This window comes from Protomyctophum parallelum (genome assembly GCF_964188405.1).
Source record: "Protomyctophum parallelum genome assembly, chromosome: 5".
In the NCBI taxonomy this organism is placed as follows: Eukaryota; Metazoa; Chordata; class Actinopteri; order Myctophiformes; family Myctophidae; genus Protomyctophum; species Protomyctophum parallelum.
In genome coordinates, this window is record NC_139702.1 from 8,650,619 (window position 1) to 8,669,473 (window position 18,855).

At 47.1% G+C, this 18,855-nt stretch overlaps 1 protein-coding gene across 1 annotated transcript in view; it reads left to right on the plus strand.

The window, feature by feature from the left end:
* The window catches only part of slx4 (SLX4 structure-specific endonuclease subunit homolog), a 36,173-nt gene that overhangs the window by 5,181 nt on the left and 12,137 nt on the right, over window positions 1-18,855 (plus strand). The window contains exons 2-10 of the mRNA XM_083764933.1: window positions 9,053-9,751; window positions 10,841-11,264; window positions 11,936-12,160; window positions 12,593-12,834; window positions 13,978-14,283; window positions 15,318-15,566; window positions 16,048-16,211; window positions 17,600-17,746; window positions 18,276-18,445. Coding sequence (XP_083621059.1) covers window positions 9,265-9,751; window positions 10,841-11,264; window positions 11,936-12,160; window positions 12,593-12,834; window positions 13,978-14,283; window positions 15,318-15,566; window positions 16,048-16,211; window positions 17,600-17,746; window positions 18,276-18,445 — 2,414 coding nt within the window. The 5' untranslated portion in view covers window positions 9,053-9,264. The remainder of the gene's footprint in view (window positions 1-9,052; window positions 9,752-10,840; window positions 11,265-11,935; window positions 12,161-12,592; window positions 12,835-13,977; window positions 14,284-15,317; window positions 15,567-16,047; window positions 16,212-17,599; window positions 17,747-18,275; window positions 18,446-18,855) is intronic.

The following is an 18,855-nucleotide window of genomic DNA, read 5'->3' on the forward strand; positions in this document are numbered from 1 at the left end:
GCGTTGGGTCCCAGGTGCTGTAACATTTCTGCCAGTAGGTCATCAATCCCTGCTGCTTTTCCGGGTTTCAACTTTCCCATTGCAGTTTCAAGTTCTTCTAGGTCGAAGGGTTTGGTTTGAGGGCTGGCTGATTGTGGTTGGTCTGATACCACTGTGCGATGGTATTCTCCTGTGGGTCGGTGGCGGTCTTGGTCACAACTGGTGGCCAACAGTTGTAACCAACACCGCCACCGACCCACATAGAATACCATCGCACAGTGGTATCAGACCAACCACAATCAGCCAGCCCTCAAACCAAACCCTTCGACTTAGAAGAACGTGAAACTGCAATGGGAAAGTTGAAACCCGGAAAAGCAGCAGGGATTGATGGCATACTGGCAGAAATGATACAGCACCTGGGACCTATCGCAAGGACCTGGCTTGTGGGGATGCTGAACACATGCATAGCACAGAAAACCATCCCTTCTGTTTGGAAAAAGGCTGGAGTAGTTGCAATCCCTAAACCTGGCAAAGACCCATTATCCCCGAAGAGCTACCGACCCATTTCCCTCCTCTGCATCACCTACAAGCTCTATGAGAGGCACTACAATTTCTGAACAGACTATATTTACATCAATATGTCTGGGTCCCCACCTACTCACTCAGGGTTGACGTGTCACACCTGCAGTGATGGGAGGGGCACCAAAATGTGGTATTTTGATTGTTTAATGGGGGCACTCCCTTAGTATAGGCATTAGGCATTGGGTAGTGGCTGGTCGTTTGTGTAGATATTGAAAAGGAGGGGGGCGAGCACGCTACCTTGTTGGAGGCCGTAATTTTGGGCTTTCCATTTACTCCTCTGGTCATTTAACTGGACATAGAAGCGCCTGTTGTTGAGGAGGCTTTTCCTGACCATTGTGCGGTGTTGGACAGTGTCGTAGGCAGCAGAGAGATCTCTGAATGCTGCTCCAGTTATTTGTTTCCCCTCAAACCCATCCTCAATGTGTTGGGTGAGGTTGAGCTCTGTCCAGCACAGGAGCGGCTGGGACGGAAACCAGCTTGGTCTTTAGTCAGCTTGGTATCTATGAGTGGCAACAAGGCGTTGGAGTAGCAGCTTCTCATATAGCCTTGTAGGTGATGCAGAGGGAAATGGGTCGGTAGCTCTTTGTGGATAATGGGTCTTTGCCAGGTTTAGGGATTGCAACCACTTTGGCCTTTTCCCAGACAGAAGGGATGGTTTTCTGTGCTATGCATGTGTTCAGCATCCCCACAAGCCAGGTCTTTGCGTTGGGTCCCAGGTGCTGTAACATTTCTGCCAGTAGGTCATCAATCCCTGCTGCTTTTCCGGGTTTCAACTTTCCCATTGCAGTTTCAAGTTCTTCTAGGTCGAAGGGTTTGGTTTGAGGGCTGGCTGATTGTGGTTGGTCTGATACCACTGTGCGATGGTATTCTCCTGTGGGTCGGTGGCGGTCTTGGTCACAACTGGTGGCCAACAGTTGTAACCAACACCGCCACCGACCCACATAGAATACCATCGCACAGTGGTATCAGACCAACCACAATCAGCCAGCCCTCAAACCAAACCCTTCGACTTAGAAGAACGTGAAACTGCAATGGGAAAGTTGAAACCCGGAAAAGCAGCAGGGATTGATGGCATACTTGCAGAAATGATACAGCACCTGGGACCTATCGCAAGGACCTGGCTTGTGGGGATGCTGAACACATGCATAGCACAGAAAACCATCCCTTCTGTTTGGAAAAAGGCTGGAGTAGTTGCAATCCCTAAACCTGGCAAAGACCCATTATCCCCGAAGAGCTACCGACCCATTTCCCTCCTCTGCATCACGTCTTTCTTATACCTGTGGTGTGCGGGCTCCATCCAATACCTACACCAGTTGTGATGCAACAGAGTTTGCTGTGACCGTTGTGAATTATGGGTGGTGTGGTCTTTGCCAAGACGGTGGATTGTGGCCCATGCCTTCCTGCTGTTATTTGTCATTATGGTGTTCTCTATATCTTTTCGTCCTGGGCATGACGTTAAACTGTTCCGTTTGAGAGGACCGGCGACCCTCGAATGTAAACAGGTGTTGGGACAGGGTCAGGTGTTGTCTTGATGCATCCTATGATGATGCCACAGGTGTCATTTAGGGCTGTGTCGACCAATTTGGTGTGACGGGATAGGCTTGTAGGTGATGCAGAGGAGGGAAATGGGTCGGTAGCTCTTTGGGGATAATGGGTCTTTGCCAGGTTTAGGGATTGCAACCACTTTGGCCTTTTTCCAGACAGAAGGGATGGTTTTCTGTGCTATGCATGTGTTCAGCATCCCCACAAGCCAGGTCTTTCCGTTAGGTCCCAGGTGCTGTATCATTTCTGCTAGTAGGTCATCAATCCCTGCTGCTTTTCCGGGTTTCAACTTTCCCATTGCAGTTTCACGTTCTTCTAGGTCGAAGGGTTTGGTTTGAAGGCTGGCTGATTGTGGTTGGTCTGATACCACTGTGCAATGGTATTCTCCTGTGGGTTGGTGGCGGTCTTGGTCACAACTGGTGGCCAACAGTTGTAACCAACACCGCCACCGACCCACATAGAATACCATCGCACAGTGGTATCAGACCAACCATAATCAGCCATCACTCAAACCAAACCCTTCGACCTAGAAGAACTTGAAACTGCAATGGGAAAGTTGAAACCCGGAAAAGCAGCAGGGATTGATGACCTACTGGCAGAAATGATACAGCACCTGGGACCTAACTCAAGGCCCTGGCTTGTGGGGATGCTGAACACATGCACAGCACAGAAAACCACCCCTTCTGTCTGGAAAAAGGCCAAAGTGGTTGCAATCCCTAAACCTGGCAAAGACCCATTATCCCCGAACAGCTACCGACCCATTTCCCTCCTCTGCATCACGTCTTTCTTATACCTGTGGTGTGCGGGCTCCATCCAATACCTACACTAGTTGTGATGCAACAGAATTTGCTGTGACCGTTGTGAATTATGGGTGGTGTGGTCTTTGCCAAGACGGTGGATTGTGGCCCATGCCTTCCTGCTGTTATTTGTCATTTGTCATTATGGTGTTCTCTATATCTTTTCGTCCTGGGCATGACGTTAAACTGTTCCGTTTGAGAGGACCGGCGACCCTCGAATGTAAACAGCCACGAAAGGAAACTGTGTGTGTGAGGTGTTCTCTATCATTTCATTCCAGACTTCACTGTCTATCTCCTGTGTTTTCCATTCATCTTGAGCGTTACACAGTCGTCTGATGTGCGGGGGGAGGTGCTGGCTAGCGCATAAAGGCACGGACGGGACAGGTGTTTTCTTGACCCATCCCGTGATGATGCGACAGGTGTCATTTAGGGCTGTGTCGACCAATTTGGTGTGACGTGATCGGCTCCAGCTTGAGCAGGAATACTCTGCTGTAGAGAAAGACAGGGCCATGGCAGTTGCACGGATTGTTTGTGGGTCTGCGCCCCACTTGGGAGTTCACTAGTTTTCACAGGATGTTATTGTGGGTGTTGACCGTGGCTTTTGTGTTCTCCAGGTGTTTTTTTGAAGAAGAGTGTCCTGTCCAGTGTAACTCCAAGATACATGGGGTGGGTATGGTTGGAGAGTTTGTGACCATCCCAAGTGACGCTCAGTTCTTTTCTCGCGTCTCGGTTCCTCAGGTGGAAGCTGCATAGTTGGGTTTGTGTGTCTTTCTTTTTCTGTCTTTCTTTCTTAGGACGGAGATCAAGGTAGACGCCATAGGAAGGCTCAACACTAGCCGATGCCCCTAGAGATCCATCCCAAAGCTTCCCTCAGGGAGCACAGCAAGCCAGCTAGCCAGCAAGCCTGCCCAGTCAGCCAACGCAGCCAGTCAGCTCCGCCAGTCAGCCAGTGTAGAAAGTCAGGCTGCCAAGCCAGAGCATATCAGCCCTTGCAGTCAGCCATTGCAGCCATACCAGCCTTGCTCAGTCAGCTCAGCCAGGCCTCTCTGGAGGCCTGGCTCTCTGTCTGCCTGGCCCGGTCTGCCCTGCCCTGCCTTGCAGCAACAGAACCAGCCTTTCTGGAAAGCCAGCCAGCTCAGAATGCGAGCTGAGCAAGCCAGTGCAGCAGCAAGCCCAGACTAGGTTACCGCAGCCTTACTGTGCAGCCACAGCCACTCAGTCTAGACCAGCAGGAGCTGGCCAGGCTCCAACCCTTGCAGCGCAGCCTTAGGCCGGACAGTCCCCCTGCCTGCACTTTGTTGCCTTCCTGGCCTGTCTGCCTGCCTAGGCGCCTCGGTCTTCCTGTCTGTCTGCCTTGGCCTGCCAGTCTGAAACTGGTTTAGACTAACTGCGTGCTTGCCAGCTGCGCTGGCTTGCTGAGCTCGTATTCTGAGCTGGCTGGCTTGCCAGCAAGGCTGGTTCTGTTGCTGCAAGGCAGGGCGGGGCAGACCGGGCCAGGCAGACAGAGAGCCAGGCCTCGAGAGAGGCCTGGCTGAGCTGACTGAGCAAGGCTGGTATGGCTACAATGGTTGACTGCAAGGGCTGATGTGCGCTGGCTTGGCAGCCTGACTTTCTACACTGGCTGACTGGCGGAGCTGGCTGGCTGCGTTGGCTGACTGGGCGGGCTTGCTGGCTAGCTGGCTTGCTGGACTCCCTGAGGGAAGCTTTGGGATGGATCTCTAGGGGCATCGGCTTGTGTTGAGCCTTCCAACGGCGTCTACCTTGCTCTTCGTCCTAAGAAAGAAAGACAGAAAAAGAAACACACACACAAACTCAACTATGCAGCTTCCACATGAGGAAGGCAGGCAGGCACGCAGGCAGGCACAAGCTGCCTGCGTGCTTGCTTCGCCCTCCAGTTGCTGCTCCAGTTATTTGTTTTCCCTCAAACCCATCCTCAATGTGTTGGGTGAGGTTGAGCTCTGTCCAGCACAGGACGGGACGGAAACCAGCTTGGTCTTTAGTCAGCTTGGTGTCTATGAGTGGTATGAGGCGTTGGAGTAGCAGCCTCTCTTGTAGGTGATGCAGAGGAGGGAAATGGGTCGGTAGCTCTTTGAGGATGATGGGTCTTTGCCAGGTTTGGGGATTGCAACCACTTTGGCTTTTCTCCAGACAGAAGGGATGGTTTTCTGTGCCATGCATGTGTTCAGCATCCCCACGAGCCAGGTCTTTGCGTTAGGTTCCAGGTGCTGTATAATTTCTGCCAGTATGTCATCAATCCCTGCTGCTTTTCCGGGTTTCAACTTTCCCATTGCAGTTTTGAGTTCTTCTAGGTCGAAGGGTTTGGTTTGAGGGCTGGCTGATTGTGGTTGGTCTGATACCACTGTGCGATGGTATTCTCCTGTGGGTCGTGGCGGTGTTGGTTACGACTGTTGGCCACCAGTTGTGATGCAACAGAGTTCGCTGTGACCGTTGTGAATTATGGGTGGCTCCCTGAGGTCCTTGATCGCCATTGGGTCCAACAGTGGTCATTGAAGCGTGCACACACATGCACACATGCACCTACACACACAGGGGCACATGCGTATGCACACCTGGACCTTTAAATGAACAACAACACAAAAACTAAGGCACTGGTGTCGGACTTCTGGTTTACCGGAACGGGGTTCAACTCCCTGCAGTGCCCTGCTCAATGTGTTGTATTTCATTCATTGGTCCATGGTCTCAGGTCATTGAGCGGCACGCTATAGTGTGCGATTCTTCATCATTGTTGAGGATTTTTTAAAGGTGAAAATCAAGGAAAAGCAAAAGGCTATAGTCCATGGTCACGGACCGCATACTGGTCAAGGTCATTTATACTGGTGAAGATCATTTACTAGTCTTCTAAAGGTCATTTATACTGGTGAAGATCATTTACTAGTCTTCTAAAGGTCATTTATACTGGTCAAGGTCATTTACTAGTCTCATGAAGGTAATTTATACTGGTCAGTCATATACTGGTCACGGTAATTTATACTGGTCAAGGTCATTTGTACTTGTCAAGGTCATTTATACTGCTCAAGGTCATTTACTAGTCTTATTGAAGGTCATTTATACTGCTCAAGGTTATTGATCAATATCAATGACCTTGATGACCCCAAGGTCATTAAGTGGCATGCTATAGTGCGCGATTCTTCATCATTGTTCACGATTTGAAAAAAGGTTAAATCGCGGAAAAGCGAAAGGCTATAGTCCATAGTCTCGGAGGGCATACAAAAATGTGTGGTGCTATACAGGCCGTTCTGGAAAATTTGGGACAGAGGTTCATCGTTGGCATCCAGGGAGTGTGTGTGCAAAATTTGGCATCGACCGGGTTAATGGTGCTGGAGATTAGCTGTTAACAAACTGACGGACACACACACACACACACTCACTCACAGTGCAAAACATACTCTATCCCCATGGCTTTGGCCTGGTGCCATACCGTTATTAATTATTGCCTACAATGTCAATTGTGAAATTACTTTACCGTTGCAATGCAAAATTTACATTTCAACGAATGGACCTCGTAAAACAAAACAAAAACCAAGGCACTGGTTGTGGTACTTCTGGTTTACCGGAATGGGGTTCAACTCCCTGCAGTGCTCTGCTCAATTTGTTGTATTTACATGGTTCATTTTTATTTTCTGCTCATTGTGTTGCCTTTTCATAGATGATAACCCCCAGGTTCTTTAATGTGTTTGCACTCCCTACAGTTAGGTTACCAAGTCTATTTATTTATTATTTCTGTTCACTAGAACTAGAACCAATTACCAAAGTAGGCTTTCTAATGACACAACTCGCCTTTGTTTTTATGTGTAGCAAAAACGTTCTTTTTATTTACGCCAAAGAGTAGAGGCTGGTCTGCATTCATGCGAGCGGGGAAGTTTAGAGTAACATAGCTCTAAATGAAACGCATTAGAGCTATGGACCAGAGCTAGTAGTCATAGCACTTCATGGTATATGCATAGTTTATATAGTTTCATTATAGATATATTAAACAGAGAGGACTGGAGTCAATTGGGTTATATTATGTTTAACACTAATTTGAAGCTGTCAAAATCTGACAGACTTCTGGCGGCCATGGCCACGCCCACCTTTTGGTAACGCCCACTTTCGGCCAAGCCCACAAAAAGGACCCCCCATGTCATTTGCCAGGCAGGCTCCACTCTCAGACAGATATTTGGCTCCGTCTTATGAGCTAATTTAGAACTTCCTGTCTGAGAGCTAGCTAATTTAAGACATCCGGTTGCCTTCAGAATAAAATAAGGTTATTTAATTCGTTAATTAAATAATTGTCAATGCCCCAAGGCACAGCACTTTTTTGAGCGTTGACCCCAGTAGAAGGTCTGCTGCTGTGAATTTTACACCTCTCTCGCTTAGCGGAGAGTGGGGTGTGGTAGAGGACATCTCCCCGAACACGTGGGTATGTCCAGATAGTTGCCTCGCGGAGGCCTCTTTGTCCAGTGTCCATTCTGGGTCCGGAAACGGTACTTTTTGTCAGCATTGACCCCAGTAGAAGGTCTGCTGCTGTGAATTTTACACCTCTCCCGCTTAGCGGAGAGTGTGGTGTGGTAGAGGACATCTCCCCGAACGCGTGGGTATGTCCAGATAGTTGCCTCGCGGAGGCCTCTTTGTCCAGTGTCCATTCTGGGTCCGGAAACGGTACTTTTTTCAGCGTTGACCACAGTAGAAGGTCTGCTGCTGTGAATTTTACACCTCTCCCGCTTAGCGGAGAGTGGGGTGTGGTACAGGACATCTCCCCGAACGCGTGGGTATGTCCAGATAGTTGCCTCGCGGAGCCGTCTTTTGTCCAGTGTCCATTCTGGGTCCGGAAACGGTACTTTTTGTCAGCCTTGACCCCAGTAGAAGGTCTGCTGCTGTGAATTTTACACCTCTCCCGCTTAGCGGAGAGTGTGGTGTGGTAGAGGACATCTCCCCGAACGTGTGGGTATGTCCAGATAGTTGCCTCGTGGAGGCCTCTTTGTCCAGTGTCCATTCTGGGTCCGGAAACGGTACTTTTTGTCAGCATTGACCCCAGTAGAAGGTCTGCTGCTGTGAATTTTACACCTCTCCCGCTTAGCGGAGAGTGGGGTGTGGTACAGGACATCTCCCCGAACGCGTGGGTATGTCCAGATAGTTGCCTCGCGGAGCCGTCTTTTGTCCAGTGTCCATTCTGGGTCCGGAAACGGTACTTTTTGTCAGCCTTGACCCCAGTAGAAGGTCTGCTGCTGTGAATTTTACACCTCTCCCGCTTAGCGGAGAGTGTGGTGTGGTAGAGGACATCTCCCCGAACGTGTGGGTATGTCCAGATAGTTGCCTCGCGGAGGCCTCTTTGTCCAGTGTCCATTCTGGGTCCGGAAACGGTACTTTTTGTCAGCATTGACCCCAGTAGAAGGTCTGCTGCTGTGAATTTTACACCTCTCCCGCTTAGCGGAGAGTGTGGTGTGGTAGAGGACATCTCCCCGAACGTGTGGGTATGTCCAGATAGTTGCCTCGCGGAGGCCTCTTTGTCCAGTGTCCATTCTGGGTCCGGAAACGGTACTTTTTTCAGCGTTGACCACAGTAGAAGGTCTGCTGCTGTGAATTTTACACCTCTCCCGCTTAGCGGAGAGTGGGGTGTGGTACAGGACATCTCCCCGAACGCGTGGGTATGTCCAGATAGTTGCCTCGCGGAGCCGTCTTTTGTCCAGTGTCCATTCTGGGTCCGGAAACGGTACTTTTTGTCAGCCTTGACCCCAGTAGAAGGTCTGCTACTGTGAATTTTACACCTCTCCCGCTTAGCGGAGAGTGGGGTGTGGTATAGGACATCTCCCCGAACGCGTGGGTATGTCCAGATAGTTGCCTTGCGGAGCCGTCTTTTGTCCAGTGTCCACTTTATAAAGTCCATGCACTCCAGTGAATAGCATTTATCCATTTAGATAACTTTATTATTATTATTATAAGGATTTAATTACTTATTCTTACACAGAAACATAATGTGTGTCTTATAGCATCATATAGCATCATTTAAATGCTTAATTTGTAGTTTTAATGTGCAAATTAAACTTTTTTTCAATACTCTAGAGGGTACTCTTATTTTGAAGAGATCGTCCACCGGAAGTCTTAAATTAGCTCACTAGATTAGCTCACTAGACGCTGCCCGGTTGATTTGTGAGTAAACAAACTAACATGCCAGTTTATCATGATAAAATAACTCTGTGCACCCGTTTGTGTAGCAGCTAGCTAAACGAGCACTGCGATGGTGAATTATTATCTGTACCTTCACGGGAAAGGTACATGCATTTCATCTCTGGACTCTGGAGAGAACGTCCAGATGCTCGTTACATGTTAGCATCATGAGCTAACTAACAACAACAACAGTAACATCATGGACGACTCTGACCAGGACTTCGTGGATCTATGTTCCAACTTCAAGCTGCTGAAACGAGTTCGCAGGAAACCAAACGACACCACCGCGGTGGCGGCACCGAGAAACACACAGCCTCAGCAGCCCTCCGCCTCAACTCAGCCCAGAGACACCAACAAACGAAAGAGAATTAAGAGAGATGTCGAATCCTCCACTGGATCTGCTGCTGCCAGTTCCAACAAGGCGCTACCTAACGAAGAACTTGAAGCTAAACAGCCAGATGTCACTGGAAGTGCTGGAGAAGAAGCCCCCATGGGGCTGCCTGTTTCTGCTGGCGAGTCCAAGGCAACAATCGACATTACTGAGAAGGCTGCAGGGGCCAAAGAGAAAGTGCTCTTCAGAATGCAGCAGTTTAAGAGAGTCAGCCCACAGAAGATGATGCACAGAGAGAAGGACCCTTCAAGAGGGACTGAGCAGGACATCACTCCTCGTCAGTCAGTACAGAAAGGTAACACACACTTCTGCAGTACACTTTAGCCTAGAATGGTATACCATATTGCATGCATTATAATAAATACAGTCATAGAACACTCAGCATTTTTCATGCATTTTCATGATGGGAAGCATCTCCATGGTATTTTAATTTGTAGACACTGTGTGACCCAATGATAAATTGCTGTGAGTTGGGGTCAGCTTTTGTCATTTGGGTATCGTATCAATTTGAAATTAGTTCAGAAAACATGTATTTAGTAAAGTATCCCCACTTTTATTCACCACATTATCTGTATGTGGCAGGGTATGGGACATACAACTGACTCTTCACCAATGATCTGTGTGAATCTGGTGGAAACGTGGCAATGTGTACTTTACTTACTACTTAATACACGTTTTCTGACTTTCTAATTGATGATGCTAGATGACAAAGGCTGATCCCAGGTTACAGCACAGCAGTTAATTATTGGATGAGTACACTGAGCCCTACAAATTAGAATGCTGCTGAGTTTAATCCCTCCACAAAATTGAACTATGGCTGTATATAGAATACATGATCCAGTCCAGTGCATGTCACTATATCAGCCATTCTAGGATTACAGTGCACAGACACTCACTGACCACATCTGCACTACACAGTGTCACGCCTCTCCATAGTGAATGGAGGTAGTGCTGCACAATTAATCACAAAAGGTTGTGGTGTAGATTCAGACACCTATGCAATCTCATTTCTAAATTTGAGAGAGAACCGTCCAATTAATTTGATTTACTTTTGCTATGAGAGAGACTTTAAGAGAGGTTGAAGTCAAGCACTTTGATGTTTAAAGCCATAGTCACAGTTGGCGCCAGGTGCTAAATTTTGAATGTAGTGATGTTCAGCAACTACAGACTAAAGACAATATACTTTTATGGAAAAGTGGAGAATCGTGTGAGAATCGTGATCTCAATTCTTGTGGTTGTGGTTCTTGTGATACACAGGAGGTGGATAATGTTTTATCTTTTTTACACGCTTTTCTCAGTTCAGCTTGCACATGCTCTTCAGTGTTAACGCAATTGTTAACATCAGCGTGCCACTAACTTTTATCTTCATGTACTCTGTGTTCAGTCACCCCGGGGCCCGCATCCTGTGGGCTGCAGGACAGTGATGAGGCCCTGGCCCTGAGGCTGCAGCCCGGGCCCTCATCCTGTGGGCCCCAGGACAGCGATGAGGCCCTGAGGCTGCAGCCCGGGCCCTCATCCTGTGGGCTCCAGGACAGCGATGAGGCCCTGAGGCTGCAGCCCGGGCCCTCGTCCTGTGGACCCCAGGACAGCGATGAGGCCCTGGCCCTGAGGCTGCAGCCCGGGCCCTCATCCTGTGGGCTCCAGGACAGCGATGAGGCCCTGGCCCTGAGGCTGCAGCAGGAGCTGGACAGAGAGGCAGCAGATGCTCAAGCTGTGGACCTGGAGGACAGAGGCCTGTTTTTCTGTCAGCTCTGTAACAGAGATCTATCCCACATGACTGCAGAGGGACGCACACAACATCTCAACAGGTCTGGGGATCAACCACTTAAGTCATATTTATATATTTACTTTATCATACAATGGTGTTGTACTGCAAAACTAACTGATGAACTAGTCCAAAATTTGTGAGTTTGAAAGTGACTTTAGAAACTTCACAACTCTAGCATCAACCTAAAAGTCATGACAAATTGATGTTGATAATATTAATTAATTTCAATCCAAATGTGTGAGCAGACTGATGACCTTGTAGTACTGTACATGGCTATGATAATATTGAGAGCCAATAGACTGACATGACATATCTGGTACAAATGGACATTTTAAATGGTCAATCACTGATCTTGTGAATCAATCATGTTTAATTATTGGCTGGTTTTATCTACTGGACTGGAGACCAAATACACTTTGTGCAAATGCAGTCCTTTCCTTATTTACCTATATGCCTTATTTACCTTATTTACCTTATTTACCTATGCTTTAAAATCATTTTATTTTGAATATCCACAAAACTGATCAGACCGAGGGAGAAGGGGATAACCACTAAAGCCCTATTTTTATGCTTAATCGTATGATTGTGTAGTGCGACGAAAAAGCCCACCAACCAGCTCACAATGGTTGGTTTAGGTGAAATGTATGATTATGCATCCTCCTCCATCAACTTGTGCCTCTCAATGTTCTTGCTACCATATTTCTCTGCAAGGTGTTTGGACGTAATTGAAGACGGCGCACCAGCACCTGCACCTGCCCCTGCCCCGAGTGTCCCAGGGTGTCCCATCTGTGGAAAGAGGTTCAAGTCCCAGAAGAGTCGATCCGTCCACCTGAAGCGCTGCTCATCAGACATGGGTGTGTCTCCAGCCGTGCTGCTGCAGGTTCTGCAGAGACAGGCCACCGAGGATCACATCGATGGCGGTGCCGCTAACCAAGCGTGAGTCTGCCCCCTTGTTGTCTTGGTGCATTTTTACAGTCACAAGCACTGCTGATGCACATCCTACTAGACTGATGAACCTCATTACTGGGCGTTGGACTGGACTTTTAACCACTTGAACCCTCTACTCGAGACGAAAAGCAAAAACGGGATCTATAAGAAAGCAGATTATTGGAGAAAATGAATGATCATCTTTGAACATTTTCACCTACAGTATGATGACATGTCCAAACTAGGGACACCAGGTTAAATGTGGTTCATGCGTTTGGCTCAAATGAGTAAACGGCTTGCCTTGATCTATGTACGGTATTTATTTTCATGAGTCATTACAGAATCCCTTCCGTACTGTAGTATACACAGTGTGATTGGTTTGTGGAGACCTGTCTTTAATCAAACTATGTCTGTTACAGTGATCTGTTCTTCTACTTTTAGTGGGCAGACCGGAAGCTCTAAGAGGAAAGGACCAACAGATCCTGATTTGCCAGCCAAGAAGCGAAGAAAAGCCCAAAAGAAGGCCCAGCCCATGGATGAGGAGACCATGGTTGCCCTGGCTCTCTCCTCTTCCCTCATGGAGAGAATGAAGGAAGAACAGAGGGAGAGAGAGATACAAAGGCAGACCGCTGCTCCTCCTCACTCATCAGTACCTCCACTGCTAGGGTGGAGACCTGATAAAGGTAAAGCTACTTTAGTTGCTGCTTTTGTTTTTGAGTAAATATCATACGATTTTAGATGACTAAATCTACAAATATACTGTTTATTTGTTTTGGTGGGACTTGATGGCGTCGCAATGTCTGATTTTAAACTTGGTTGCATGCTGAAAATAGCCGATCTGCAAGCTCACAACGCGTCACAGCCCGATGCGTTGCAAGCTTGTAGATCTGCTATTTTCAGCATGCAACCAAGCATAAAATTACTTTTAGTTCTACTGGATCTCTTCCAGTCCCTCCCTAACATTTTAGTCTAGTTGTTGACGAAATTATCAGTATATTTAGTCACTGTTTTAGTCATCATGGCTTAGTTTTTATTTAGTTTTGGTCGGTGGAAAAAGGTAGTCGACAAGCATTCTTCGTCATAGTTTTAGTCGATAAATAAATATATAATTAAGCTCATGTGCATCAGATCCATGTTGTTTTTCCCTCAAAGTTGTTTTGTGAGGGAATCATAATTTATCATCCATATATAAATTGTCTGAATGCTGCAGTGGTGGAGAGGAGAGCATGACACCTCTCGCTGACCCTGCCTACATTGGGCTGATCTGGGGGTGCACGTACTAACAGTCCGACAGGCATTAGTCCGACACCCTACCCCAAACCCTAACCTCACAGGAAGCCCGGCCATGTGGCAGACTAAAGCCTGTCGGACCAACGTATGCGCCCCCTCAACTTCTTTTAAGGCATTTAAAAGGTCCTTACATTTTCACATTTCTGTCATCTGGGGACCATGTGGCTTCACGTTGCGGCGTTCAGACTATGGCTGAACGCCGCAACGTAGTCTCCCAGTGGCAAAGAGGCAGTAAATCATGAAAAAGTGTCCACTAAGGTCGTGTTTACAGTCTAGTAGAAAAGTAGCAATTGTAGTCCAGGCTGCTTTTCAAGCACCTGGCAAAAACTTATCAAATAATTTGTCAAATAATATAAGAAAGAGGCAATGTTTTTGGAAAATAGCAATTTACAAGTAGAAGACACTGATTTAATTAGATACTGAATGCTGCAGTGGGGGAGAGGAGAGCACTACACCTCTCGCTGTCTGTCGCTGACACAAACTGATATCGTAACAATGAGTGGGGTAGCATCTCAACCTCTTCGTCCTCGTCACAGGTAAAGGCCGTGGGAAGAGGAGAAAGGGGGGCGTTCCTCGCCCTCCTCCACTGCTCCTGGTTCAGGATGCTGAGACGGCTCTGATGAAGCTCCAGGAGCGTGTGGCTGTCCTCCTGCTGCGTGGCTTGGCCTCTGCACCTCCTCCCACCCCTCCCCGCTGCCCCAGCAGCCTGTCTGCAAGGAGCAGCAATGCTGCCCCACTGTGGCACAAGAGCCAGCTGCGTGACAAAGGGCCCAGCCGTCTGTCGGAGTTCTACACACCAGAGCTTGGGGAATTCATTGTGGCTTGGAAATCCGCAGAGGCAAGTTAAGATGAGTTGTCATTGTTGCAGCAGGGGTTAGAGTGAGTCATCCATGAGGAAAATGCAATTCCTCTGAAAGCTCTGCTAGCTTTCTGTTTTTAGTTTTTACACACCAACCTCTGTGACTTATCACTTTCTGAAGTCAAGTGGGGTAGTCTGTAGTAGATTGTGCATGATCATGGAAGTCTACGATAGCTGTCACATTGTTCTTGTTTGTACAAGATGAAAATACACCTACATGGAATCATGATAGAATTGAAACGGAACCAACCCAGGCTTCAAAATAGTTTCATGTTGAAATGGTCATGGTTTTCAGAGCACAGGTGGTCATACAGAGTTACAGACCATTCGTCACTTTCTGAAATCAAGTGGGGTAGACCTACAAAGCCAAAGTGCACTAACTTTGTTTTTGGAAACAGCGACTGTGATTTTTGGGGATAAACAATGACCTCAAGAACAGTTACACAATTAGTGTAATATCATTTATATGACGATATCTCATTTGGCTAACAAGTTGAAACACTTTTAAACTTGGTTAATTATTTTCCAGTAGTTACTGCACTTTGTAGGGCAGTGTAGATCGTCCATGATCATTGATCATGGAAGCCTATGATGGCTGTCATATTGTTCTTATTTGCATGCTAGTGCCCATTCATTTTATATAGCATTGTCTTTTAACCAAGAAAGTATGTATGTATGTTTGTACATGATGACATCTTTCTAATCCCCCTTTTGTTTTGTTTTTGAGTGGTGCAACCACTCCTACAACCAGCTTGCAATGTCCTCGTACGTGTTTGTGTGTCTGTGTGTCTGTGTGTCTGTGTGTCTCGTACTTGTTTGTGTGTCTGTGTGAGCATGAGTATGTGACTTAAAAATAGCAGTAGGGGGCGCCAGAAACAGTGACTCTAATGAGAGAGAGTGAGAGAGGTAGTGACTCTAATGAGAGAGAGAGATAGAGAGAGAGAGAGGGGGGGGGGGGGGGGGGGAATTGCACCACTCAGTTCACACGTGTGTGATTTTTCTTTACTTTCTAGACAGAGATATTTTCCAACGAGGACAACCCTGAATCGTTTGTCTGCCCGCCTGCTAGAGATGGAACCTCGCTCAGCGTGGCTGAGCGCTCCACTCTCCCCTCCTCGTCCCAGACAGTGTCCACCCCAGCTCCATCCACACCAGGGACAGGTCACCTCCCGGTGGGAAGCCAAGTCCTCCGTGATCTGATTGATTTGGCTGATGAGGGAATGACACTCAGCCAGTGGCGCTACACTTCCATAAGGCCTGCAAAAGGTGGGGAACCTGTACTGTACACAGTATCTATCTAACTAATTAAACATATTCACATACAGTAGCAGCCGTTTTGCTCTTCTGTCATGCTGGGAGGGTGGCAAACCTTACCCCACCCGGGCCACCCCACAGTTGGGGTGGGATTTCCCCACCCGCTAGTATGATGATGTGAATATGCAGTACAAGACGAGTAACATTCTCACTCTCAGGGATACATGGACCTACGGTCTATTAATATATAGTTACAGTGTCACCTAAATTGAAATGGAAAGGGCAATGAATAATATGGTTTTCACATCTTTTGATCTCTCTAGGAATGTTTCTTTTCTTTGCACATTTAAAGTGTCCATATGTGATCTGATGACACCTGTGACATCCAAGTAACAATTGTAATCGAGTCCCTCCCATTTGTGACACAACCACCCACAACATGTGTCCAAATACAGTACCACGGGTATTAAACGCACCCAATCTGTTTCCCCAGTGCCAGATCTTCAAGTCAGTGGTTTTGTGCCTGAAGAGCCAGAAGAGCAGGATGACCTGCATCTCAGTGGTTTCTTACCAGAAAAAACACCCACCACCCACAGCCATGCACCTAGGAGCGCCAGACAGACAGGAGGACAGACGGAAAAATGCACTCGCCGATCGGTAAGGCCTCCGTTTGTTTTTATTATTTGATTATTACAGGGACCATACAGGCACCATATAGCTAGCAGCTAATTTGCCTCTGTTGTCCCTTCCTGGGCAGTTAGACAAAAACAACTACATAACATGTAAATTACACACTAAAACCAGCACAATATATAACAGTCCATTGTTGTGAGATCAAAGAAGCAATGTGACAAAATAAATAAATAATACAACGCAATTATTGCATGGTTACACATTTATTCTGATTTTAGCCAGAGATTGTGGATGATTTTAAACACTGCAAAGCTTCTAGAGAATGTTTGATTTTGACTGAACTGATTTCCCCACTACATGGGCCAAAGACAGTCTTTCTGAACCCTCGTAGATGCTGAGGGCATGATACAAGTAAAAAATCTATTGCCAATGTGTATCAAGTTCTGGTACTTAACAGCATGTGTGGGGAAATATCACAAAAATCTACAGATGGACAAATCTGATTTGTTTATGTGCATGTGCTGTAAGTGTGATTTTGACACTGTTTACACTTACACCATGAAATAAGAGTCAATACTTCCTGCTTGACTGTGTATCTTATGGTCGCTAGTCCCTACCCAAACCTGCTGCCAACTCAAATAACATTACAACCAGTGGGCTATGTGTGAGACATAATAGTGCACTGACCTGTTAAGCTGTGTTCAGACCTGAAATCTGAATATATATATATATATATATATTCGCCTCGGTTCGTCCCGCTTGTACTGCGCCAGGTCGCGCTGCGCCCGTTCTCGTCTTTGCATTGACTTGGTATGAAATCGCACCGCTCTAACAATTCAAGTCTGAACGAACCTTTACTGAAACATTGTGTTTGTTCTCCACAGGAGCCTCTGTCCAGACTAGCATCAGACCTGAACTGTTCACTGATACATTGTGTTTGTTCTCCACAGGAGCCTCTGTCCAGACTAGCATCAGACCTGAACTGTTCACTGATACATTGTGTTTGTTCTCCACAGGAGCCTCTGTCCAGACTAGCATCAGACCTGAACTGTTCACTGATACATTGTGTTTGTTCTCCACAGGAGCCTCTGTCCAGACTAGCATCAGACCTGAACTGTTCACTGATACATTGTGTTTGTTCTCCACAGGAGCCTCTGTCCAGACTAGCATCAGACCTGAACTGTTCACTGATACATTGTGTTTGTTCTCCACAGGAGCCTCTGTCCAGACTAGCATCAGACCTGAACTGTTCACTGATACATTGTGTTTGTTCTCCACAGGAGCCTCTGTCCAGACTAGCATCAGACCTGAACTGTTCACTGATACATTGTGTTTGTTCTCCACAGGAGCCTCTGTCCAGACTAGCATCAGACCTGAACTGTTCACTGATACATTGTGTTTGTTCTCCACAGGAGCCGCTGTCCAGACTAGCATCAGACCTGAACTGTATGGTGAACAACCCTCAGCTCAGTGACGTGCAGCTCCAAGTTGACACGGGAGAGGTCTACTTTGCCCATTCATTCATGCTTTATGCTCGCTGCCCCCTGCTGGTACAAATGGTAAATGCCTACACTGCACATACTGTAGTGTAGACCTCATGACGGTCTACACTGTGCGGCCACAACATTGCGGCACTTAATCTTTATCATGACATACCAGACAATTGTGAAGTCAGAGCTTCTCACTTATTTATTAACTCTTAAGGTTGGGTTTTGTAGTGCAAAATAACTTCTATGGATCCTGGTGGATCTCTATAGTAACATGGGTGTGGTATTTGATTTGTGTATTTTGAATTTTGGATTGATTATGGCAAAACCTTCGATCATTGAAGAAACTCAAAATGTGTTTTGTTACACGTAGGATAGGCACTTATAAGCACTGTGAAGATGATCACATAAACTGAACTAAAACTGAGAAAATGGCAGTACTGAAACATGTACAGTATTTGAATTTGGGTGAAAAATACACCTATTGAATTGAAACCAACGCAGGCCTGATATTTGTTTAAAAAATAGTTTAATGTCAAAATGTATATGGTGTTCATTATAACTTTATTCCCCATTCCTTCACCATCCACTAATTTCCAAGGTGCATGACAGTGGATTTGGGGTGAAGGAGGAGGATGCGCCCGCTGCCCAGAGGGTGTTGCTGGGCGATGTTCCAGGCCAGGCTGTCTACCTCCTGCTCCAACACCTCTACACTGGCCACTGCCCGCTCACAGCCTCCCTGCTGCCCCATGTGCTGGAGCTAGCATCCAGGTGAGTGGAGCCTGTAGCCGCACAGCCCACTATTGTTCTAACTTTGAGAAATGAAACTCTGCCGTTAATGAGTGCAAAGAACGTTTCGGAGCATACTTGCCTGTTATAAATGGATACCGCCACGCCATTTAAGGATCCTGGATCAAGACCCACTGAGATGGTGTCCAAGTAGGACTTGAACCGAGGTACAGTCGGTCAGATAGCTGGGGTTGAATGTCTAATATTGTTGAGAAGGCTCTGTGGAATCTGTATTGATGCCTTGTCTTAGGCCCAAACCACACCAATGCAACTAGTCGCAACTCCTTGCAACAAAAGCGTCACACCAACACCAACTCACAACTGCCCAAGTCCTTGCAACTGCCATTGGGGATAATGGTTGAAAACCGTTGCATGCAACTACTCGCAACCGT